Source organism: Salvia miltiorrhiza, chromosome 1, assembly GCF_028751815.1.
Source record: "Salvia miltiorrhiza cultivar Shanhuang (shh) chromosome 1, IMPLAD_Smil_shh, whole genome shotgun sequence".
Lineage (NCBI taxonomy): Eukaryota > Viridiplantae > Streptophyta > Magnoliopsida > Lamiales > Lamiaceae > Salvia > Salvia miltiorrhiza.
In genome coordinates, this window is record NC_080387.1 from 51,489,904 (window position 1) to 51,514,376 (window position 24,473).

The following is a 24,473-nucleotide window of genomic DNA, read 5'->3' on the forward strand; positions in this document are numbered from 1 at the left end:
TCATGACGTCGAATGCTGCTCAACATGGACAGGCTGCTTCTCACGAGCCCTCTCTGCTCGTGAGCTACTCCTCGGGACAGGGACAGGCTGCTTCTCACGAGTCATCTCTGCTCGTGAGATACTCCTCTGCACAGGGGGAGGCCTAACAGGAGGAGGCGGCTCCGGTACAACTGGCTCTGTCAAGCCGGCATATTTCCCTCCAGGATGGTATCGTACAGAAAAAGGCTCTGGATGCCTCAGGGTCTGCAAATACCATGAATCATTCTCCTCCTCGACCGGTTCGAGTGTCCGGTGACACTCGGCCTGCACAAAGATGAATCGATCATTTCTCATTATTCGTTAATCATAACATAATAAAAGGATTGAAACTGTAAAAAACAACAATAATTACCTCATGAGCATCAAAAAAGTGGGTGAAGTCAGAAGCCGACTTCCAAGTCGTCCAGTTCACCAATCGTGGCATCTGCAACCTCGGGTCACGCATCCCACACGCGCGGCCCAACCTCGGAATGGCCTCGTACGACCAAATCTGTAATGCCCATATGGGCCCATAGAAGTGGTACGTCTTCCTATTACCGGTAATCTCGTTGGGATGCTTCTTCAACACACTCATCCCATGACACAAAATCTGGAATGAGTAAGAGCCCCACGGGAAGTCGGACCATTTCTGATCTTCCTCTACCAGTGCCCACACCCAATCGTGCACGTGTTTATAATCCCGACAGAAGACGAGATCATACGCCACGAGAATATTGCCCACCCTCAAATAATCCTCGGCAATATTGCCCATACTGCGGTTAACGAACCGCTTTCGCAGATCCTTCACTTCCATCTTCTTGCCTTTAAAAACTCGGTGCCATAGACTCTGCTTCCCAACACGGTGATCCACATTAGGATCAAAACGCTGCGGGGATGGCCCGAAACACAACCCCGTCACCAGACAATACTCCACTGCGCCGAATCGAATGTCGTGTCCACCAACGTGGAACCACTTCTCCCACTGACCGAATGCTTCGTCATACAACTCCCGTGCAAGAAGATGGTGCAGTGCGACATTCGCACTATCCTGCCTCTTCAACTGAAGTAAATGCCCAAACGGACCTTCCTTAAATTGTTCAAGACGCTGGTAGTGCGTCAGACAGGTCTCCACTTCCTTCAGTGTCGTGTCCTTTACATAGTGATTGATTCGTCCGGCATAACCTTGCATGCACGGACGTAACCAAACATGCCTCGGAGGCTGCAATTAATTCAAAAAGATGATCAGTATCAAAAAATATCAACCGTGTACAGATTCTAGACCAACCGTGTACAACCGTGTACGATTATAGACCAACCGTGTACAACCGTTTCAGATTATAGACCAACCGTGTACAACCGTGTACAACCGTGTACGGATGAACAAACCGTGTACGGTTGTACACGGTTTGTTCATACACGAAAAATACATCTATACGTTGAAAATACATAATTAGGGCATATTAAATCAATTAATACTAATCGTGTAACATAAATACCTAATCGTGTACAACCGTGTACTGAAGAACCATACACGGTTGTACACGGTTGTTCAAATTACTTTCCAGAATCAAAATTTCGCAAATTACCAACATTATGCCATACATAAACACCTAATAATCAACTATTGTGCACAATTTAACAATACAAAACACATAAATTCAAATTTTAACAAATATAGTTCACGGTTACTTACCGGATTCGGCGTCGGGTATTTTTCCCTCCTCGATGTACTCGGGCGATGGCCTCGTTCTACAGGCTGTTCTTCCTCTCTGGAGTAGTCGGATTCAGTTTCACTCATTGTTAATTGAGAAGATAGAATAATTCACCAAGTTGTTTTTGCTCTATTATGGAGTACACGACTTTGGGGTTTCAATTTTCAAACCACACACGGTACACACACGGTAGGTAGTTTGTAGAAAATAGTGAGAGGCGTGAAATTGGGTGAAATTTTGCTCTCAAATTGGGTGAAATTTGAGCTTGTACAAGAGAGGGAAATGGTGTGCACACACGGTTTCACTTGGAAATTTTCTTGAGCAAAAGAGTGAGAGGCGTGAAAATTCTGTGCATACACGGGAGGCTAGGGTTCGTGTAGAAAGAGAGAGAAAAAGACAATATAGGACAAAATTGATTTTGATAGAAGATTCGAAAATTGACTTACTTTTTCATTTGAAGTGTTGTGGCCGAGATTTTGTGGGGATGTGGACATTTTTAATAATTTTTTTTATTACATATTGAGAGAGAGAAGTGATATATGTGGGGACCATTAGATATTGAGAGAGAATGTGCTATAAAACTTATTTTTTTATGAGCCTTGATACTTAACTTATTTATTTTATAGAAAGTGCTACATAAAAATCTCACCCATAATAATAAGTGAAGGTTTAGTTACCATACGACGTCGTGCTTGGCCCTCCTGTGGAAAGCCACCCAAAACCCAGAACACCGAAAGGAATAATAAGGCAGCGACTTCACCTGAAAACTAAAAAGTAAAGGGGAAACTTGGAGAAGAAGAAGAAGATCAACAATGAGCGACGAAGGCCCCAAGCTCTTTACCCACAAACCTAAAAAATGTCTGTGTTCACAAAATTAACAATAACATCTTCTATCTCTTTTCTTTTTATTTTGATGTGTGACCCGATGGTTGACATTTCTCATCAGCGTAGCGTCGATTACTTCTTATACGTATTCTTTTTTTTTTGTTTAGCGAAGTTGAAGCCATCTGGAATGGCGTCCTCGTCGTCAGCGGGAGCCGCAGCTCCTCCTCCTCCTCCTCCGCCGCCGCCGCCGCTGCCGCCGGTTAAGGAGCCGTTCCTCCAGCGCTTTAAGTTCTATAAGACGCTTGTGTTGGTTCTCAGTTTAACCGTTGGAGGTATGCCTGAATGGTCGCGATGTTCGTATTTGCTATTTTTGCTTTATGATTATTGATGTTTGTTTGAATGGGAATAATTACGCGAAAATTTGAATCTGTGCGCGTTTGAGATTGCGGAAGGTTTCTGAATTCTTCATCATCAGATGCATATTTCCTAACTGTAATACTTGTGTACGGTTTGTATGTTATGGAGCCGAATGAAATTACAACAAACTCTATTTAGAGTTTTGATTGATGACATCTTTTTGCTTGAAATCAATGTAGTGGATTAAAAATCATCATCATGTGCACTGAGTAGGCACGAACAGATGAACTAAGTTGTATCTGTGGACAATATTATTCAATTTCTTGTTATAATAGGATATTGTGTACAAGATGTGAATTTCTTTGATTTTCATGGTGAAATTGATGTCCACTTTGGAGTTGTTAATTGTCAGTTTTTTGCTTCAATGCACTCTTTATGAGTGGAGGTTCTCAGTCCTCGGATACTAGATATTGTCTCTCATGTAGTATCATGGACTGCAGGTGCAGTATATGTAATATTCGTGGTACTTATACCAACTGATACTCATCCTCCAAATTTGTAATAACTACCATTTTCTCTTCTAGAACTGCAATTATATGAAACTATTTTGCATAGTTTGCACAAAAATGATACCAATATTATGGAAAGACATATATTTTCAATTCAACTTGTGTATGCTCTTACTTAGATTTGATGTTTCTCTCAAATTTATAGAGAAAGACTGTGCTATTTTACTATCTTTAGAGCATCTGGTCCTCTTTTGGTGTAAAATAATATTTAACTCACTCTGCCGATTGTGATAATGCTGAACTGCTTATACATTAGGATTAGAGCTGTTGAAAAAATATACATGCTACTTTATCTTTGTAAACATTGTTTTTTTGACTGCTGAGTAGGTCTGCCTTTCACTGTACTCCTCTAGTTACATGTTTCAGTTGTCAAAAGTGAGGAAATGCTGGATTGTGCTGGATGCAATTTCACTTGTTTTTTATAAGGATTAATAGTGACTATATCTCATATTTGGTTAGGACTGTGACTTCCTTCCCCTAGATCGAATTCATTGTTGACAGCTCCACCTGGTGCCAACAATGATATGTTACATAAGAGGTTAGATCGAGATCTGATTTCAGTGTCATCGGCTGAATTGAGCTGATCTATTCCAGTCCTGTATATATGCACTGTGATGTGGAAATAATTAGAATTTCAGAGTGCAATCAGTTGATGTTCTAATAACACATTGCACTCAAAAGTGTCTTGTTGACCAACTATAAGACCCCTGCCATCTCAGCTTACTATTTAGCTTGGAAGTTGGCCAAAAACTTACTTCTTTTAGGTACACGGGATTATTAATAGAATACCCTTTCAGAGATAGCCAGGGAAGGGATAAGGCTATATCTATTGGGTACTGCAATCAGGAGAGTGGTCTTGATGAGCTCAAGTTCCAGTGAACAAGTGGAGAATTATGGATTGGCCCATATCCTCATCAGAGCATTATTCAAGTACATCAATGCAATGCTCGAGTATCGTAGATCAACAACCTTGTTGGTTTTGTGTTATCCTAGGTTTCAGATGTCTTCCTTGCTTCATGTTCACTTAATGCAGTTACTGTTCGTAGAATTGTTACTCTGCCAATGCAAACCCATGATTTCTGCTGCTCACTGTACTATGTTTATGTTTCTTCTTTTCTGTAAAGAGTTAGTTTATTGATAATGCTTTAGCGTCCTACTTGCTCGTTTAGGATCATAAAAAATATTAAAAACTTGCAGCTCTCTTGTAGAAAGTTTGAATTTCAGTCCATGATGGGAAAAACAATCTGGTGGAAGGTGTGGCATTCTACTGTGTGCTCTCTATTAAAAGCGTTTTTATGATGCAACATTTAGGTCCATCAGTTTGTGGACCATCTCGGCATACTTCCCTTCCATTAATGTGAGCAAGTCTCTACTCAAGAATTAGTTTAGCTTTTCCAGTTCCATTTCATTTTGAAAACAGAACATCAACATTGGAAATCATCTTATGATGCTTCAGAAGTTTGTCCCAGTCTATTGGTACATTTGAGTTGTGTCTTCAAATCAGCACGGGATACCACTCTTGAGTGAAAGGAGAACCAAAGATTATGTATTTCGTTCCATTTCCTGTCTGATATCTTTCAGTCCATTTTGCAAAATTTTACATCTATAACAGATGATTCTGACCTATTAATAAACGTTGTGCAGCCTATGCTTTCACGAGGACTGTGTTGAAAGTGGGACCATCACAACAAGAGAAACCTGAGGATCCTACGATTTCTACATCATCATCTTCTACAACCCCTGCCACTGCCACTGCCTCTACCAGTGCTATCACCGAACAGCCGGTTACTCAGCCCACTGTAGAGCCCATTCAACGAACACCAATTCCGGGGGAACAGCAGCGTGAACTGTACAAATGGATGCTAGAGGAGAAGAGGAAAGCGAAGCCAAGAGATGCCGAAGAGAAAAGGCGCATTGATGAGGAGAAAGCCATTCTAAAACAGTTCATCCGAGCCAAGACTCTCCCCACAATCTGAGAAATTTCTGCATCAAGGGATCCTTAATCAGTTCCTTCTCTACACCAAAAACTCGAGGTAAATTGCCTGCGTTTTGTTGGCCTTCAATATTTCTGCATGCAACTTGGGAAGAAATTTGTTCTGCTTAGCATAGTCAGACTTATAAAGTGTTTCTTAATGAAATTTGAATCTGAATGCTTTGGTTGATGATGATTTCATGTTATCAAATGATTCAAATCGTATCATATATTGTCAACGCATGCAGAATGTCAGAAGAAAACCCAATTTTTTCCTTGCTAGCATTTTCAAGTCATACTATTATGTCTGTTCTGGCGCTTTCAAATAAATCCTACTGCATTTTAAAGTATTTCTTGGTTTACATAATTTTTCTTGAGCCACGAGGAATATCTGTGTTGGCCCCATTAAAATCTATACAAATCGAAGATCGGAAAAGTAAGAAAAATAATTGGAAAAAAGCAGAATCTCGTCCTTATTTTCTAGTATGTTTATTTATTTTTGTTTGAGATAAAGTTTTGATAGTATTTAATATTGTGTCTTAAATAATTTAAAAGCCCTGAATTGTTTTGTTTGTTTGAGGTGAGAGTTAAAATGTGATTTGTGCGCGCAATCGGATCCAACTCGGACTCGGTTCTGATCAGACTAAAAATCCTAACTTGACGCATTAGCTTTTATACGTATGAATTGTCATTTTAATTCATCAATTTTATCTCTTTTAATAAGAACTACTATTATTATATTTACACTTTTAATCATAAAAATTGTTGATTTTATTTGAAACTAATTAGAAAACCTTGATCACATGTAGTCTTAAATCTTGATGAGAGGAGTGCACGAGTCCCAATCAAGATGTGGACACCACCAATCCCCTTTAAAGTTCCCACAACATGCAAACTTCCACACGAAACCAACAAACTAACAAAATACACACACTCACATAACTTAATTAATTTATCCTTAAACCTTTAAAATCGTATCCACAGTTAATAATTTCATTCTCCAGATGTTTTAAACTATGATTTTGGCCCAATAGGGGAAATGTTAGAGGCATATCATATTCAAGGGGTTTGTTAGAATGATGGGGTTTGTGCTAAAGTGCCAAATTTGAACTAACACCTTTGAGTATTATAATATTTTGGCAAATTCAAATGATAGAAAAGGAAGGCTGATGTATGGAGATTACTATAGAAATTTCCCCTAAAATAATTTAATACGGAAAAGCAAAGTGAGGATGATTCATTTGTAGGATTTTATTATTTGTAGTTGCTCCAGCAGTCAAAGAAGCCCTTTGAAAGTCATAAAAAGGTCTTATATATAAAATGTATGACAAATTTGGGTTTTCCATATACTTCTTTATCACGATTCAACCCTTTATGTTATAGTTACAGTTATTATCTTATTGATTATGTGACGAGATTCTAATTGGATATACACACACACACAAAGTAGAAGGGGTAATATATATATATATATATATATATATATATATATATATATATATATATAGAAAGACATAATACTAAAGAAGCATTAGTGTATATAAAATTAACAAAAAAAAATATTATTGTATACATAAAGAAGTAATGGTCCATGAGTAGTTTCATCACAATCATTTCCTATATAAAAGGTGTTAATTTTGATGATAATAATATATGTATTATTTTGAACACATTTTAGGCGCTAGGTTTTCTCTTGGACACTTTGATGTGAAAAATAAGAGAATGGATGTAAATTATATTAATGAAAATTTTCGTTTCTATCCGTTCTTTCAAATTCAATGCAGACACATCTCTCAAAAAAAATTAATACACCCATACAAATACACACATAATTAAGATTAGGTTCAAGTAAGAACCACATCTTTTCGTGATAAATGAGAATCATGAACAAACACACATGAGCAAGAGATAATCAGATTGTGAACAATTATAATACATAAAATACATGAACAATAAATAGTCGGATCTTGTATATGTGTTATATTTCACAATCTGACTATCTCTTATTTATGTATTTTATGTGTTTATTGGTGGTTCTCAGTTCTCATAAAAAGATATGAAAAGATATGATTCTCAAGTGATCATTTACCTGTATATATATTCAATAATTTTTTATATGTGAACACTACAAAAAAGAGTTGGAATATCCCATGGCCCATTATCAACTAATAGCTTTGCTTTTGGCCACAATGACAAGAATGGAGACCATTACTCTTAATGACAATAATCAACAATCTTAACTTCTCAATTATTAAAGAGAGGTAGCCGTTCAAGCCACATGCATTCACGGAATAATAAATTTTAATCAACGAAAAAGAATAGAAATTAAATATGTTTTCCTTTTCTCCCTTTTGGATCACACGAACACCAACAAAATAATCAACATACTAACATATATTGACAGACTTATAAATTCTGCAGGTCCCATAAATTCTGCAGGTCCCATAAATTGGTGGCCACCGGTGGCGCCGTGGATCAAAGTGAATACTGATGGTTCAGCGACGGGAACTCCGGGAACTATTGCTGCAGGTGGGGTGTTTAGAGATAACTGGAATGTGGTGCGTGGTTGTTTTCACTTCAAAGGTGGCTCGGGTTTTGCCTTTGAAGCAGAGCTACTGGCAGTTATCTCGGCGATTCAAATTGCTCACAATCGTGGATGACACAGACTTTGGATTGAAGCCGATTCCACCTACGTGATACTCATTCTTAATTCCCGTTCTTTGAATGTGCCTTGGCGTTTTAAGGCGGCTTGGAATAGGATTTTAAAGATGTTAGATGCTTTCTCGCTGCAGGTTTCTCACATCTTTAGAGAAGGAAACAAGGCGGCCGATATAATGGCTAACCAACAACGTTCGGAAGGGTGGTGGCCGCACGAGATTGAGGAGATTAGGGCTGCGGTTCGTCTTGACATGGCTTCGCATAGCCATCTGCGTCAAAAACGGTAGTTGGGGCTGATGGGTGGCTGTTTGGTTCTAACCGCCCGTTTTTTTTTTTTTTTTTTTTTTTGTTTTTTCCCGTGGGGTGAGAGCCGGGATAGTTTGGGGACGATGGTTAGGCCGGAGTTCCGGAAACTTTCCCTTCCGCTCTTCCCTACTTTCGTTTTGTGTTTAGACGAGTACTCTTTTTTCTTTTCACGGTTTTCCCCACTGGGTTTTCAGTGAAAAGGTTTTAATGAGGTTCGGCCCTTAGTCTGCTCCTTCTGTGCTTTCAAGGGTTTTTTTGGTTTTTTCTTTTCTTTTTTATAAAATCGTCATTTAATAATAAATTTGAAGGGATCCTTATGATTAATTTCTGATTTGATGTGATTTTGTGCATGGATGAATCTTTTTTATTTATTTTGGAAACATATAAGTATACTCAGACCTGCCGAATTCTAATTCTATTATATAATAATGCTATTATGTTGAAAAATATATATCTATAGGTTTAGAATAGTATTCCAGTCTTTCTAGAGCTGCATAGGATCAATCCCTAATAGACATTCAACCATTGCAAATTCCTGTTTGTGAACATTAATATCTAGAGTTCAAATTTTACCGTTCTCTCTCCCTTAAGTGTTTTTAAAAAAAAAAGAGTTGCGCATAGGAGCGAAAAGGTTTATAAATTCTAGTCGAATAATATATGAGATTAAAATATGGTTTTAAAATATACTCAAATAAAGTATATATTAATAAAGGGTTAATAGTGTTTTATGTCCCGAACTTTCAACGTTTTCCATAAACTATCCCGAACTTACCCGAACTTTTTGTTTTTTCCACAAAATGTCCCGCTATACAAAATTCAATGACGGAAAGATGATAAAAAAAACCTCAAATTTTCAACGTTTTCCAATGGTTTCTAATATGGTTTTCCAACAATGGCAGTCCCCAAAATATTTCTTTCTGCGAGATAATTCATTTGTTTGTCACCGAATTTTCTATAGTGAGATATTTTATAGAAAAAATTGAAAGTTCAGGATTTTTTAAGAAAAAAATGCAAATTCCGGACATTTTGTAAAAAACATTAAATATTCGGGATATAAAACATTATTAACCCTAAAATAAAATACCGAATTAAAATACTACCTAAATTAGAAAATAGAAAGAGGGAGAAGACAATGGGGTTTATATTGGTCACATGAATGCACGAGGCGGCAGAGGGATTCCCCTCATAAATCCCACTCATATTATATCCACCATTCAATCATTTCTGTAGGGACATTTTTTAACAATAAATTACTTCTTTTTTATGTGTTAAACAAACACTTTCATCATTCCAATCAAGAAAATTATTAAAATAATCATCCCTTCATATATATTGCAATGGCAGTGTATGTGATTATAATTTTAATAATGATGACGAAAGGTTTATCTGCGGGAGAGTTAAAGCCCATTGCAGTTTAATTCACTTGGAATTTTATCAGGACTTAAAAAAAAATTACTTCCAATTTATGATTGATATTAACCATCAACCAATGGCTCAAATTAAAGTCATACATTTTGATATTAATTTCATGTATATTTTCTAAAATTATATTGAATTGGGATGAATCATTCTTGTGTTGGTTTTATTGAACTTAAACTACATTTAAAAATGATCAGAAATATTGTATTTTGTTTAAAATCAGCATGCATATATAAAGTAACAGCCATGCAAATAAATTTGCATAGTATATATACTTAATTTAAAAGAGTACTTATTTATATATAATTTGGTTTGTATGAAATAAGAAAAGTAAATAATAATCAGATTCCCCTATTCAAAAATGAACTAAAAACATTCCCTTCTATAAGCATAGGGTTCTCTTTTGTAGCAAATTAGCTACAGAAGCCGACATTTCTCTCCATACAAAATCACATACTTTCTCGAGGCAATATGTGCTGACTCACATTCATATAATTCAAATTCTTTTCCCTTTTAACTTATTTTTGTCTTCATCAAATCCTCTCTCTCTCTCTCTCTCTCTCATGCAAATACATTTTCTCCGGTGAAAACCTCCCATTTTACTGCTACTCGCAAGTCGCAATATATAAAAAAATCCCACCAAGCCAAAACAAAATCCAAAAAAAAAAGGTTGGAAAAATGGATGTTTTGTTGATTTTTGTAGTGACAGCAGCAATATTTTGCTTGTGCAAAATCAGAAATCTATGGAAGTTGAACAGCACCACCAAATCATCACAGATTCCTTTGGGCAGCTTTGGAATATGGCCTTTTGTCGGAGAAACCATTCACTTCATCTCTTCCGCTTATTCCGACACGCCGGAGAGCTTCGTCGACAAACGCCGCCGCACGTGAGTCGTCTATATATACATACACGCTCATGCATATAAAGATACATATGTACGTGTTTTTAGTAGTTTCTTGTATGTGTATATGATTATTTGAATTCTTTGTTTTTTTTTAGGTATGGGAAGGTTTTCAAATCACATTTATTTGGGAGTCGGACGATAGTGTCGAGTGACGCAGAAGTGAATAAAATAATTCTGCAAAGTGATGCAAGAACATTCATCCCATCTTATCCGAAATCCCTAATGGAATTGATGGGAAAATCTTCGATTTTGGTCATCAATGGAAGTTTGCAGAGGAGAATTCATGGATTGATTGGAAGTTTCTTCAAATCTGCTACCTTAAAATCCCAGATTACTGCGGAGATGGAGAGATATGTGATGGAATCAATGGGGAGATGGAGAGAAGATTGTCCAATCTACATTCAAGATGAAGCCAAAAATGTAAGTCTTAATTTCCAATAAATCTCACCTACACACACTTGGTGTGTTTTTTGTTTTTGGATTTTAGTAATTACAAACTATATATATTCATTTAAATTCAAAGTTTTTATTTTGGTAACGGTAAATGAGAAGTTTTAGGGATTATAAAGTATAATATCATGTATTTTAAATCACATATCTATGATCTCACTCTCACTCTGTGTCTCACTTGTTATTTATTTTTTCAAGTCTAATTTATTATGTTTGGATGTAATTTTAAGATAATTAACTAGAGTTCACTATCTCTCTCAACTAGGGTTTATAATTATTTTATATTTATTTTTGAATTTGTAATTAATAATTTATTATTAGAATTAATTAATCCAAACTTATAATATATAATTTTTAAATCTTTAACAATAAATATTACTACTAGGGTTCATTATGTAATACTCCTTCCTCCCCACTTTAATAGTCTCCTATTTTTTTTTGGGATGTCCCCAAATATAATTCACTAGCTTTTAAAATTTAAATTGCGTTAAAATTTTCTCTTATTAAAATAATCTTATTTAATGTTTGTGAAGATAATATGTGGAACAATAAATAATGATTAAATAAAATGATTACAAATAAGTTACATCTTCCATAAAATATGAATTATATGTGAAAAGAATAATATATATGGACTATCAAAGTGGGATGTTTGGAATAATATTTTTTATTTTTATAATAAAGAATTAGTGAAATAAAGGCACATTACATTATGATAGAGGACCTCATGAGTCATGATCCAATTTTGAATGGGTGTAGCATCTGCAGAATAGATCGGATGACAAAATTAGTAAAACAAACACACAAATTTAAATCTTTGTAAAATATACACATACACACGTGTTGGTGTTTAACTTGGAATAGTTTTGATGGGTGTGTGGGGGTCTGAAAATTTTAGTTCGATGTTTGCATGATTACTTCTCACACACACACAGAGTGGAAAGTTGCAGTAATTTATACACCTTTTTTTAATATGTTGAATGATTAGTGCCGCTTGTACTTTTAATTATTTTTTTTCCCTAGATTATTACCAACTAATTAATTTCATACGACACAATATGTGGGAAATAATTTGAAACCTAGCTAATCATTGGTGTTTTTTACATGAGTTACCTTTGCATGAATTATGTTGTCCACAGATTAAGATAGCTACTTGGGTGCTAATTATGTCTGCTACTGCATGTGAATTTATTTTATATCATTCTTATTTAATTTTTGCTTCAGATTGCATTCCAAGTGCTAGCCAAAGCATTAATTAGTTTGGATCCTGGCATTCAAATGGAGATGCTAAAAAAATATTTTCAAGAATTTATTGCTGGACTTATGTCCGTACCATTAAATTTTCCTGGCACTCAGCTTCACCGATCATTGCAGGCAAGTTATCAATTTTATATATGTTATTACTTCCTCCCTCTGTCCCGCGAAGCTTGAGCATTTTTTTTATATGGCAAAAGTTTTTTTCTTTATTCACTTTTTCACCCACCACACTTAACACATAAAATACTAACTTCTTAAAACTCGTGCCGAAAAAAAATTACTCAAACTTCGCGGGACGGAGGGAGTACATAATATTTTGAAGGAGGGTTTTCTTGATTTTTTTTTTTGTCAATCTTTTATTTTTTGTCAGGCAAAAAGGAGGATGGTAAAGATAATTGATGGGATAATCCAAGAAAAAAGGGATTGCAAGGGTATTAATGAAGGAATAACAAAAGATGTAGTAGATGCATTGTTGAATGATAAGCATGAGGAATTGACAGATGAATTAATAGCAGAAAATATGATAGATTTGATGATTCCTGGAGAGGATTCTGTCCCAGTTCTTATGACTCTTGCCATCAAATACCTCTCAGATTGTCCAGCTGCTATCTCACAATTAACAGTCAGTCTCTCTCTCTCTCCCTATATACACAATTACACACACAAATGATAACTTTTTTTATTGTGAAAATTATGAGAACTACAATAATTTATACGTTAAGAGCAGTAAATTGTATGTGTCATGCAATAAATTAACTTCGTGTATTCAATAAAAATCATGAATTTAATTTATCGCGCAACACGTATAATTTACTGGCACTTGACGTATAAATTAATTAATGCAGTTCTCACGGTAAGAAGCTTCTCCTTTGAACTTTTGTTTATATGTAATATGTTTATGTATGTGTGTAAGTGTAAATTAATATTTGATGGAATGTTTGGTTTATGATGATAGGAGGAGAACATTAAATTGAAGAAGGTCAAGGAGAAACTCAAAGAGCCATTTTCTTGGAATGATTACGTATCATCTTTGCCCTTTACACAAACAGTAAGATTTTTTTTTTTTGAAACCAGTAAGAATTCTAATTATAATTAATATCTCACAATTACAACTTCAAATAAGATCACTTCTTTTTATGTCACACGTGCATATGTTCCATTGACAATTAATTACTTGTGGGCTTCAATTCTCGCCAAACTCGAAAAGTTAGCTTAAATCACGCAATCTACTAAATCTCTTGCATCGTATCATTAATTAATAATAATCTCTTGCTTTATATACATCACTCCCTCCGTCCCACCTTCATAGTCCCTTATTCATTTTTTAGATGTCACATAATATAGTTCACTTTCTAAATTAAATTAGCATTAAATTTCTTTTTTTACCAAAATAACCTTATTTAAATATAGTCAAACATAGAATAAATAAGGGCAAAATTGAATAATTACATACATTTTGTATTTTCCAAGTACTATTTGAATTTTTCAAGCACACTATTTATTGCATTTTCTTAATATGTGTGAAAAAGTGAAGTGTACTATGGAGGTGGGACGGAGGGAGTAATTGATACACTTTCAAACGATGAGACTTCTAGAAAGTGAGTTTAATGCGTGTAGGTTGACCTAACTGTAGAGTAATTAATATTTAATTAACAATAAAGATTTTGGATTAGAGTTCACCGTGCCATGATTTTTAAAATTATTTATTTAATTATTAATTATTAATTTATCAAAAAAGTTAGTTCGATATGATTAGAAGATTGATCAAGTTATCTATCACGAATTGAATTTGCAAATAAAATATTTGATTAAATTAGATTATTTTATCGCATTATCAGTCAAACCAAATTATTTATAATAATTATTTAACTCTGGACTAATTAAGTTTGTGATGGAAAATTAAACAGGTGATTACGGAAACATTAAGGATGGGAAACATAATCACAGGAGTAATGAGAAAAGCCATGAAAGATGTGGAAATAAAGGGGCATTTGATCCCAAAAGGATGGTGTGTTTTTGCATATTTCAGATCAGTGCATTTGGATGATCAATTATATGACTTCCCTTATCACTTCAACCCATGGAGATGGCAAGTAAGATTAATTCTTTTTTTTGTGTGCGTGTGTTGGTCAAGCGGTAATGAGTTAATGCCGGTCAAAAGTCTTGGGTTCGAGTCCCCTGTGGCGCGGCCATTTAATTTCTTTATTTAATATTGTAAATTTATAAAAAAAAAAGATTAATTCTTTTTCATTCCATATCGTATTTCAATAATATTCAAATTCTATATTTAATTTAATTTTAATTATGTAATTTGGGGTGACAGGATAATAATAAGGAAATGAGCAATGGCAATTTCACCCCATTTGGAGGTGGACAGAGATTGTGTCCAGGGCTTGACTTGGCCAGGCTGGAGGCTTCTATTTTCCTACATCATTTTGTTACCCAATTCAGGTACTCATAATTAATTAATGCCTTTTTAATTAAGAGTAATAGTGTTTATAATTTATTTTAGGGTTAAATTGCATATAAACTATTGAACTTTCAAAAAATTATCATTTTATACACTAACTAAAGAAATTGTATTAAAATTATTGAACTGTTAATTTTTTCTCATTTTGATATCTCGCACATTTTTCATTCAAACTGTCATTTCAGCAATAAGTTTTGCCGGAAAATTGGCGAAGTAGCAAAATGAAAAAAAAAATTGAATAATAATTCAAATTTTAAAGTTGGTGTACAAAATTAATAAGAACTACGTAGTTAACTTGTATTTTTATATTCTCGTGTTATTCTTCATGTTTTACTATGAGCAAAGGGGTTCATTTTCCTTAATTTGTGACGTGCGCAAATCATTTAATTGGTTGGAGTATTTACTAATCAAGAAGAACGTTAAGCTTAGTTTATAAATTACTATTAATTGTGATCTTCCTCCATTCTTAGTTGAAGTTTTGAGGCAATTTCACAAATCAAAATCATTAAAAGAAAAACCATGATTCATTTAACGTGTGATTTGATTAAAGTCGTGAAAAAAGAAAGAAAAGATTATGGCTTAAAGGCTTGCACCTTTGTTAGCTGGAAGATATGGCATGATGATTAATTCATTTAGAAAAGCTAATTTTATCAAAACTAGGTAGGGGCCTGGGAACTAAGTTTGAAAAGCAAGTTGTAGTTAATTAAATGATTTATTAGCTGAAAAAATAAAATAAAAATAAAGAAATGAAAAGCAAGAGAAAGAGAAAAATGACACATCAAATAAGTTTCATAAGAAATTAACATTACTAGGTGTTGATTTAATAGAGTGATGCAACCTTTTTTTGTAAATGGTGATGTATGATCATATCTAAATTTTGTTATTTGTATGATTGTTTAAAGGGGCTATGGCAAAAAAATACACGAACTATAGTGAAAATTTAATTTTTCACCCAAGTTTTCAATTAAGTTAAAAAATACGTGAACTTAATTATATTTTAATTGCAATTTTCACGTGAGTTTGACTTCCGGCAAAATTAGAGTTTATCATAACCCCAATCATTTCTTAATTCAATATTTTATGTTTTGTCTTTAGGCAAAATAAGAGCTTATCCTAACAATATAATATTAAGATTTGATTAGGGTGGTTTGAATTAAAAATTGATTTTTTTGAGTCAGATTAAGCTAAATTTCAACGGAAGTTAAAGTCGGATGAAAATTGCAACTAAAATATATGTTCATGTATTTTTTTGATTTAATTAAAAGTTTGGGTGAAATTTGCAATTTTCACCAAATTTCATATATATATATACATATATATGTGTATATATTGCTATAACCTCTTTTTTTTAACTATGGAACCGTCCATTTCTTTTATTTGTGCATATTCTATGTATAATATGTATGCAATCTTTGGGACTCTAATTATTGAAATTTCACATTGATCTTCCTGTAAATTTGATCCTTGAGTAGGTAACTAATTACATTGAAATTTCTAATTTCTGTCGTCCAAAATATGAAAAAAAAAAAAGTTTTCTCTAATAATAATAGGGAACCATGTTGATTGGTATGATTCTATAGCACACACTGTGATTATATATATATGTTTCACAAAAGTCATGCTTTTGAAGACAGCCAACTTGACATTATCACCTTGTATGAATAAATTAATTATTACTACTTTGTTTTAAATTGATTATGTGGATTATTTGCAGATGGGAAGCTGAGGATGATTCCATTGTAAATTTTCCAACGGTGAGGATGAAGAGACGAATGCCAGTTTGGATCAAAAGGAGAAGATACTCTTAACATTTTGAGGTGATTTAATTTCCCACTTAAAAGAAATTTACAGAAAAAAAAAAAAAAATTTGTGACTAGCAGACAAAACTATCAACATAAGAAGCAGACAAGAAGAAAAATTATTTCAAAAATTTGAAAGTTGGTATGAGTGCACACGTGTGGGGCAGTTGGAGGCTGACATAGTTTTGTCTTTCTTTGTGTCCAAGAATATTGTTGTTTTCTTATTCTTCTTGAAAAAAATATATATGGTAGAGGTAGAATATAAATATATATATATAACTTCTAGGAATCCCATGTAAGAATTTTGTATCCTGTATGATATGCTCCTTGTAATTCCATGTTTTGTTTTTATCGATTTTATTATGTATATACACGATATACCAATTAGGTTTTTATTTGAGTTGGGAGCACATATATATTTTTTTTTTCTAAGAGTCACTGGATCATTTTATTTTTCACTTTTGTGTCTGTATAAATGGAATAAAAAGTTGAAGATTGATTCTTTTGTTAGGTAGAGTGGCCATAATTATGATGGCATTTTTCAAGCATAAAGGATTGTTGGCTACTTTTTTGCCTTCCACTTGAATTGTTTTTGGAAAGAAGAGAAGGGGATTTAGACAAACGGATGGGGAAGTCAAAAATGATACATTAGAATTTTCAACTTTTGTTGGGTTTGGATTTTAGTGGTTTAAAAATGATTTTAAGAAGAGTTTTTTTTCTTTGGTAGAAGTAACATTATTTGTTAGTATATTGGTTGTTTAGATATGAGCTCGTGTTGAGTACATTTTACCTTATTGGATTACACCCTGACTCACATCTTGACTCAAATTCGCATCCTGATTCGAACCGTATAAATGACGTTATTCGATTATACAAATGACACTACCTATAATTGACACTATTCAGTTATACAAATGATACTATAACATTATAAATGACATTGTGTATAATTGATACTATTCAATTATACAAATGACACTAACCATGTAAATAACAGTATTCGGTTATACGAATGACACTGTATATAATTGACACTATTCGGTTATACAAATGATACTATAATATTTTAAAATATCATAGTTTCAATTGTATAATCTAATAATGTCATTTATACGACACAATGTCATTTGTATAATCGAATAATATTAATTATAGACAGTGTCATTTGTATAAGTGAATAGTGTCAATTATAGGAAGTGTCATTTGTATAACCAAATAATATCATTTACGCGATTTGAATTAGAATATGGATTCGGGTCAAGGTGCAATCCGATTGTACGGTGCAATCGGTTACGCAAGTTTTTGTGGTTAGATATTGAGTATAGATTCTGATCATTTGTCTAATTTTGATATATGATCTAATTATATATTCATATTGGAATTTGATTATATAAAAATATTTTTTAAATATTTTTATTGAGGGACACTAATTCGCGTAGTGAAGTCGAGGATTTGATTCAAACCCTATAAATGATTAAATAGAAACTTACCATGGGAATAAATGGAAAAAGACAAAGGATAGCAATACTGAAAAGAAATAATAAAATAGAGAAGCAAAAAATCATATTTTTTTATAACAATGTCAGGATTAAAAAAGGAAAAACGAAACCAAAATGTCAGCAATTTTCAAATAAATTATGGAGTAATATTTCCTTGGAAATTTATTTCATGTTATTATCTAGGCATGTTATGTAATTAAATGTTCAATTTGATATCTATTTATTATATGAAAACACAGTTTGTGGCAATTCTGTAAATGAATCTATATCTATTAATTTATATATTATATGAATTTATGAAAACACTTTTTTCAACAGTTAATTTTAGCCGGCAAAAATCATCTCTCCCACGTTCTCTCCCAGCAACTATTTCTCTATCCCTGTCTAACACGGTTTTCTCACAATAACAGTTTTATCTCTCACACGCACAGCACGACACAACACGGTTCTATCAGAATATATCTGAAGCAACGATAAATTCTCAAAAATTAATGCATTTTTCTCCAACTTCTCTCCATCTATTTATGCATAAGGATGCGATTGTTTTCGATTATTGAAGCGGGTAGAAGAGATCAAGAGAAGAAGAGCACGAGACCAGATATGAGAGCGACAACATGAACGATATATCTGGTGATGATCAAGATGCCAAACCGTCAAGGGATAAGAGATCTACCAGTTAAATTCTTTCTCATCTCTCTTTCTATCCTCTTCGACTTTGAATAAGTCATTTAGTTAATGACTTTGTTCCATATCATGTGTTTTTGTTGAATATTCTTCATTGTATACTTCGGCAGCAAGCGGTTGAAATTAGAAAGGATGAAAGTGCTACGGTTATGGAAATTTTTTTGTTTTCTCTTTTTTCTGAAATTCAATAAAGTGGGAGTAGTGTTGCCGATAAGAGTGGTGTTATTCTATATTTGAAAATATTTGGAACTATTGTTTTGGTATTGAAACTCTTCTATTGAATACTGGGATCGAGAAGTATGACTGGAATAATACATTATTATTTTATGATTTGCATATTTATTTCTCTCAATTGTTATTTATATTGTTATCCGTATCATCAAAATATGATTTTGTGTCTTTCTTCTGGTATGTTATTCTAGATTTGGATGTATAACTATAGTTAACAAAGCTGGAGCAAGATAAGGAGGCAAGAGCGATTGGGGCAGAGGTCGATGCATCAGTGAAGTGGAATGTTTGGAGATACACATGTTTCAACACAAGGTAGAAAAGCCTAAACTGTGAACTATGATTAATCTCTACTTTTAGTCGTCTAGCTGTTTAATTTTGACTTAGTGCACATTTATCTGAAAGTCAAAGATCTAGATGTGAATAGTGTTTTGTAAGATTAAGAGAAACACATAACTGAAGAAGCTCATGAATGATTTCTATGACCCTCAATTAGTTGATTTGAACTCAAACAATTGTTTCAATGAATTTAATTGAACCATGTTTCTAGAAAACAAGTTGATAAGGTTTCTTATAGTAGTTTTTTGTACCTTGCAATTTATAAGTGAAGTTCTTGCATGAACATGAGGGAATATTTCTATGTCTGTCCTTTTGATATTTTTTTTTCTTTAAAATGTTCATTGTATGATAAATGAAAACATATATTAGAAAGTGTTGTATGTAGGCACACTATTTATGTAGTTAAACTGTTGTGTTGTGTAATTTTGTATCAAGCAATATCTTCAAGTTGCGAAAGAATTTACTTTAGTGCATATCCTACAAGAAAATGAATATTAGGTGTTGTCGAGGAGGGGAAATTATTATTAATTTGCAAGCAGTCTATTTGAAAATAATAAACAATCGTATAGCTTGAAGAGTTTTCGAGTTTATTACGATCAATCTAGCTGAATTTGGTTTACTGATAGAGAAATTAAGGAAAGTTTGGTAATCAGAGGAGGTTCGATCGAGCATGGGCCTTAACATGTCGGAAGAGGGATGGGAGAAACGTCAGGAGCATGGATCCGTTCATGTCTTCGAAGCTTTTGGTGGTGCTTCTATGCTAAAGGGGAAGTAAATAAAAAGGGCAATGATGTAAGCTCCGAAAGTGACAAAGTAACTAATAAGTAGGGATATGGACGTTGGGGTTGCTATAGCGGAGGACCTCGAAGATGATTGCCTCCATGGAGGTGGTGGAAGGTGGAGGGGACAGTGGTGGACGTAGTCCATGGTTGAGCCGGTGTTGAAGGAGGGTGGCGCCACTAAGATGATGATGGATAGGGAGAGGCAGTGGTGGAGGATGAATTTGCCGAGCTCCACCATGGACACCAGCTGGCCCATTCTTGGAGATGGGTAGAGGACTATCATCTTCAACTTCACTTAATTCATCTCATGCATGCTGCTTATATATCATCTACCTACTAATCAAGATCACTACTGCTCAATGTTTGAAGACAATAATGACCACAATTTCACCTACCTTGGCATATAAACATTGGCGTTTATTAGAATATACCAGAAATATGTTAGTTAGCTTCTTCATTACAGACTCAGTTAGAGTAGCAAACGATTTTAATGAGGTGGCAAGATTAGTTAAAAGATATTTTAACTTAAATGTGGATGCAGTATTGTAGCTCTATAAATAGAGCATTATCAAGATGAATAAAGTAATCTCATTTTCATTCTTTAGTTTATTTTCACAAATGCATGTCTAGCTCATAGCTTAACAGCTCTTTATTCTTAGAACTTTGCAATTTGCAATTTGTAGCACAAAGTGGTGTCGATAGCAATGGCCACAATTTCACCAAAGTAATTATGATTTACATTGCAATTTGTTGCTAGATAGTAGCGTAACCTATCAATTTGCAGCTAAATAGTAGCGCCACCTATTTTATCTTTTCTTTCTCTTAAGTTATATTTTGTTCAAGTTTCCATCTTAGCCTAGAAATTATAGAAATTAGATTTTAAAATATAGTTCGATATGAAGATGCATTTGGAAGAAGCAGAAGAGAAGAGAAGAAGAAGAAAAGCACAAAAAGAAAAAAAGCATTTGGTAGTAGAAGAAGAGGAGCGAAGAAGAAACCGAAGATCAAAAAAGAAGAGTTAAGACACGAGAAAAAGTATTTGGGAGAAGATGCAAAGGAGCAAAGAAGAAGTAGAAGACCATAGAAGAAAATGAAAAAGAAAACCGCAGCCACATTAATCTGGAGAAAAAGAAGATGCGCAAAAATGTCAGAAAAAAACATATGAATTCTTAAATATAATTTTGTATTGTTATTGGGCTAATTAGTTTGAGCCAGGAAACGCGATTTTGTGTTAATAATGAAACTATCCATTTCAATTTGAAGGGGGGGGGGTGGGAAACCCTGTTTTACTATTCTATAATTTAAATAAAGAAAATAAAAGTTTTCATCAAACATGACAGATTAAAATTTTTCCTTTATGATACATAACTAATATTCATTACTATTATTTATACTTACTTTTGATTTCAATGAATTTAGATGTTTATACTCATATTCTTTATTGAGTAATTGATATGAATTATTTTATTTTAAAAAAATCACATTTAATTATATTTTAATTTTAATTATATTTAATATTTATAATTATTTATTTAAAATGTCGTTCAATGTGTTCGCCGTGCATCGCACGGGCGGACGTACTAGTTGTTATGGAAAAAAAGTTGTCTTAAACTTCGTTGCAAATAAATATCAAACAAATTTAAACATTTTTCTTTTAGAAAAAAGGGAAGCTATTATTATTCAAATTAGAAAGAGCAATATAGAAAAGTCAAGAGGAAAAACTTGATTTTCAGATCATTACATCTGAGAAAACAATAGTAAAATGTTATCGAGCTCATGAACGGCTCTAATAGCTTCACGACGAGCATATACTTTATAAAATTCAAAAATCATGATTAAGATTAAATGAAAATGTAAACAAGCCATTTGAGATTAGCTTATATTCGGCTCCATTGTAATTCATGCTAGCTCAATTTAATGGAGATTAGTCAAGCCCAAAGACAAAATATTTATGTACTATTTTAGTAAAAATGATTCGATTCTAACTATTCACAGTGAAGCTTATTGCTCCACTTTTCTTTTGATTTTTTTTTTGTATTTAATTGATAATATTTTCCAGCCCAATTACACAACTCTCAGACAAAATGGTTATGGGCCTGGCCTTGGAATTATGGCCCACACTATTTCGGAATTCTTTTTAATAATAATAATCTCACAAGGAATTTAATTAGCTACTATATAATATATATCATGAATATTAGGGCTAAGTATACTCTATGTAATTAACATTTTTTCAAAAAAATATTTGAAATTCTACATATATTATAGCAAAATAAATCTTATCCTACATGGCATCGTATAATCATTCCATTCTAATTTTCCTCAATTCTCATTCATTCTTATTTATTTATATATTTCTAATCAATTTTTACATTATAGCAAAATAAATCTTATCCTACGTGGTATCGTATAATCAATTAATTCTAATTTTCCTCAATTCTCATTCATTCTTATTTATTTATACATTTCTAATCAATTTTTACATTTAAAAACTATTAAATAATCATATAAATTTATAGATAAATTCTTTACTATTAAATAATAGTATAAAACTATTAGATAAAGTCTGTACTATTAAATAATTGTATAAAACTATTAGATAAATCCAACATATCCATTTAATTATAAATCCCACATATATTATAGCAAAATAAAATCTTATCCTACGTGGCATCGTATAACCACTTCATTCTAATTTTCCTCAATTCTCATTCATTCTTATTTATTTATACATTTCTAATCAATTTTTACATTTAAAAACTATTAAATAATCATATAAATTTATTAGATAAATTCTATACTATTAAATAATCGTATAAAACTATTAGATAAAGTCCGTACTATTAAATAATTGTATAAAACTATTAGATAAATCCAACATATTCATTTAATTATAAATCCTACATATATTATAGCAAAATAAAATATTATCCTACGTGGCATCGTATAATCACTTCATTCTAATTTTCCTTAATTCTCATTCATTCTTATTTATTTATACATTTCTAATCAATTTTTACATTTAAAAATTATTAAATAATCATATAAATTTATAGATATATTCTATACTATTAAATAATCGTATAAAACTATTATATAAAGTCTGTACTATTAAATAATTGTATAAAACTATTAGATAAATCCAACATATTCATTTAATTATAAATCCTACATATATTATAGCAAAATAAAATATTATCCTACGTGGCATCGTATAATCACTTCATTCTAATTTTCCTTAATTCTCATTCATTCTTATTTATTTATACATTTCTAATCAATTTTTACATTTAAAAATTATTAAATAATCATATAAATTTATAGATATATTCTATACTATTAAATAATCGTATAAAACTATTATATAAAGTCTGTACTATTAAATAATTGTATAAAACTATTAGATAAATCCAACATATCCATTTAATTATAAATCCTACGTATCCATTTGATTATCGGAATCCAGCCAAATTAAAACACATTAGCATCTCGAGGGTCCATTCGTCTGTTTTGAAACGTTTGAAATCCTTCCCAACCTCATACCAACTTTTCTTATATATATAAACTCAATGACCAACAAGAACTCATCATGCCTTACAATCCACCTTTTTTTCACCCGAAAAATTGAACTTAATAAAATGATGGCATCCAAAATAGGAATCCTTATACCCACTTAATTGAGATTGTTCCAAGTGTGACTAAAACTTAAATAAAGTATACCAATAAATTAATCCACGAAAAACAATCAATTCAAATGTCAATTAATTTTTTAGAAAAGATATTATTCAACTAAATGTTATAAATAAATAAAATACATGCCTATGCCCAATCTATCTATATATTATAATAGCAAAATAAATCTTATCCTACGTGGCGCCATATAATCACTCTATTTTAATTTTCTTCAATTTTCATTCATTCTTATTTTTTTCTAAATTTTTAATCAATTTCTATATTTAAAAAAGATTTATATTTGTATTTTATTCTATTATATAATATTAGTTTAAGTTTATCACATCATACTCACAAATTAATATATATATATATATATATATATATGATTTCAAATTTGACGATGTTGCTTAAAGTTTGAGACGAGATTATTCTCATAACTTAATTATAGTTTCACAAATTCTAGACAAAATAATACTAACAAGTACGTTATAATCTTCAAGCTCCATATAAGGTGATGCTCAAAATTCAGACGTGGTATTTCAAACTCCA

General features: G+C 32.5%; 3 protein-coding genes across 3 annotated transcripts; 2 read left to right on the top strand and 1 right to left on the bottom strand.

Moving 5' to 3' along the window:
- LOC131009673 (uncharacterized) lies at positions 1-946 on the bottom strand. Its single transcript, XM_057937088.1, has 2 exons — positions 392-946; positions 1-303 (listed from the first exon to the last, which is right to left on the bottom strand). The coding sequence occupies exons 1-2, from the start codon at positions 830-832 to the stop codon at positions 1-3; spliced, it is 744 nt and encodes a 247-aa protein (XP_057793071.1). The 5' UTR covers positions 833-946.
- A 1,445-nt stretch (positions 947-2,391) lies between these two features.
- On the top strand, positions 2,392-5,692 carry LOC130991561 (uncharacterized). Its single transcript, XM_057915851.1, has 3 exons — positions 2,392-2,588; positions 2,723-2,887; positions 5,126-5,692. Exons 1-3 carry the CDS (start codon positions 2,543-2,545, stop codon positions 5,455-5,457), a joined length of 543 nt encoding a protein of 180 aa, XP_057771834.1. The 5' UTR covers positions 2,392-2,542; the 3' UTR covers positions 5,458-5,692.
- A 4,580-nt stretch (positions 5,693-10,272) lies between these two features.
- LOC130991571 (3-epi-6-deoxocathasterone 23-monooxygenase CYP90D1) lies at positions 10,273-17,068 on the top strand. Its single transcript, XM_057915862.1, has 8 exons — positions 10,273-10,723; positions 10,837-11,161; positions 12,416-12,565; positions 12,819-13,070; positions 13,404-13,496; positions 14,356-14,541; positions 14,772-14,899; positions 16,633-17,068. The coding sequence occupies exons 1-8, from the start codon at positions 10,515-10,517 to the stop codon at positions 16,724-16,726; spliced, it is 1,437 nt and encodes a 478-aa protein (XP_057771845.1). The 5' UTR covers positions 10,273-10,514; the 3' UTR covers positions 16,727-17,068.
- Positions 17,069-24,473: the final 7,405 nt, after the last annotated feature.

What these genes read in the sequence shown, in the direction of transcription:
- LOC131009673 (XM_057937088.1), bottom strand. Translation starts at nt 832, where the DNA reads ATGGAAGTGAAGGATCTGCGAAAGCGGTTCGTTAACCGCAGTATGGGC. An exon ending in ACTTTTTTGATGCTCATGAG is followed by an intron (nt 304 to 391) that starts GTAATTATTGTT and finishes ATCTTTGTGCAG; the next exon opens with GCCGAGTGTCACCGGACACT.
- LOC130991561 (XM_057915851.1), top strand. Translation starts at nt 2,543, where the DNA reads ATGAGCGACGAAGGCCCCAAGCTCTTTACCCACAAACCTAAAAAAT. An exon ending in TACCCACAAACCTAAAAAAT is followed by an intron (nt 2,589 to 2,722) that starts GTCTGTGTTCAC and finishes TTTTTTGTTTAG; the next exon opens with CGAAGTTGAAGCCATCTGGA. An exon ending in TCTCAGTTTAACCGTTGGAG is followed by an intron (nt 2,888 to 5,125) that starts GTATGCCTGAAT and finishes AACGTTGTGCAG; the next exon opens with CCTATGCTTTCACGAGGACT.
- LOC130991571 (XM_057915862.1), top strand. Translation starts at nt 10,515, where the DNA reads ATGGATGTTTTGTTGATTTTTGTAGTGACAGCAGCAATATTTTGCTTG. An exon ending in GTCGACAAACGCCGCCGCAC is followed by an intron (nt 10,724 to 10,836) that starts GTGAGTCGTCTA and finishes GTTTTTTTTTAG; the next exon opens with GTATGGGAAGGTTTTCAAAT. An exon ending in AGCTTCACCGATCATTGCAG is followed by an intron (nt 12,566 to 12,818) that starts GCAAGTTATCAA and finishes ATTTTTTGTCAG; the next exon opens with GCAAAAAGGAGGATGGTAAA.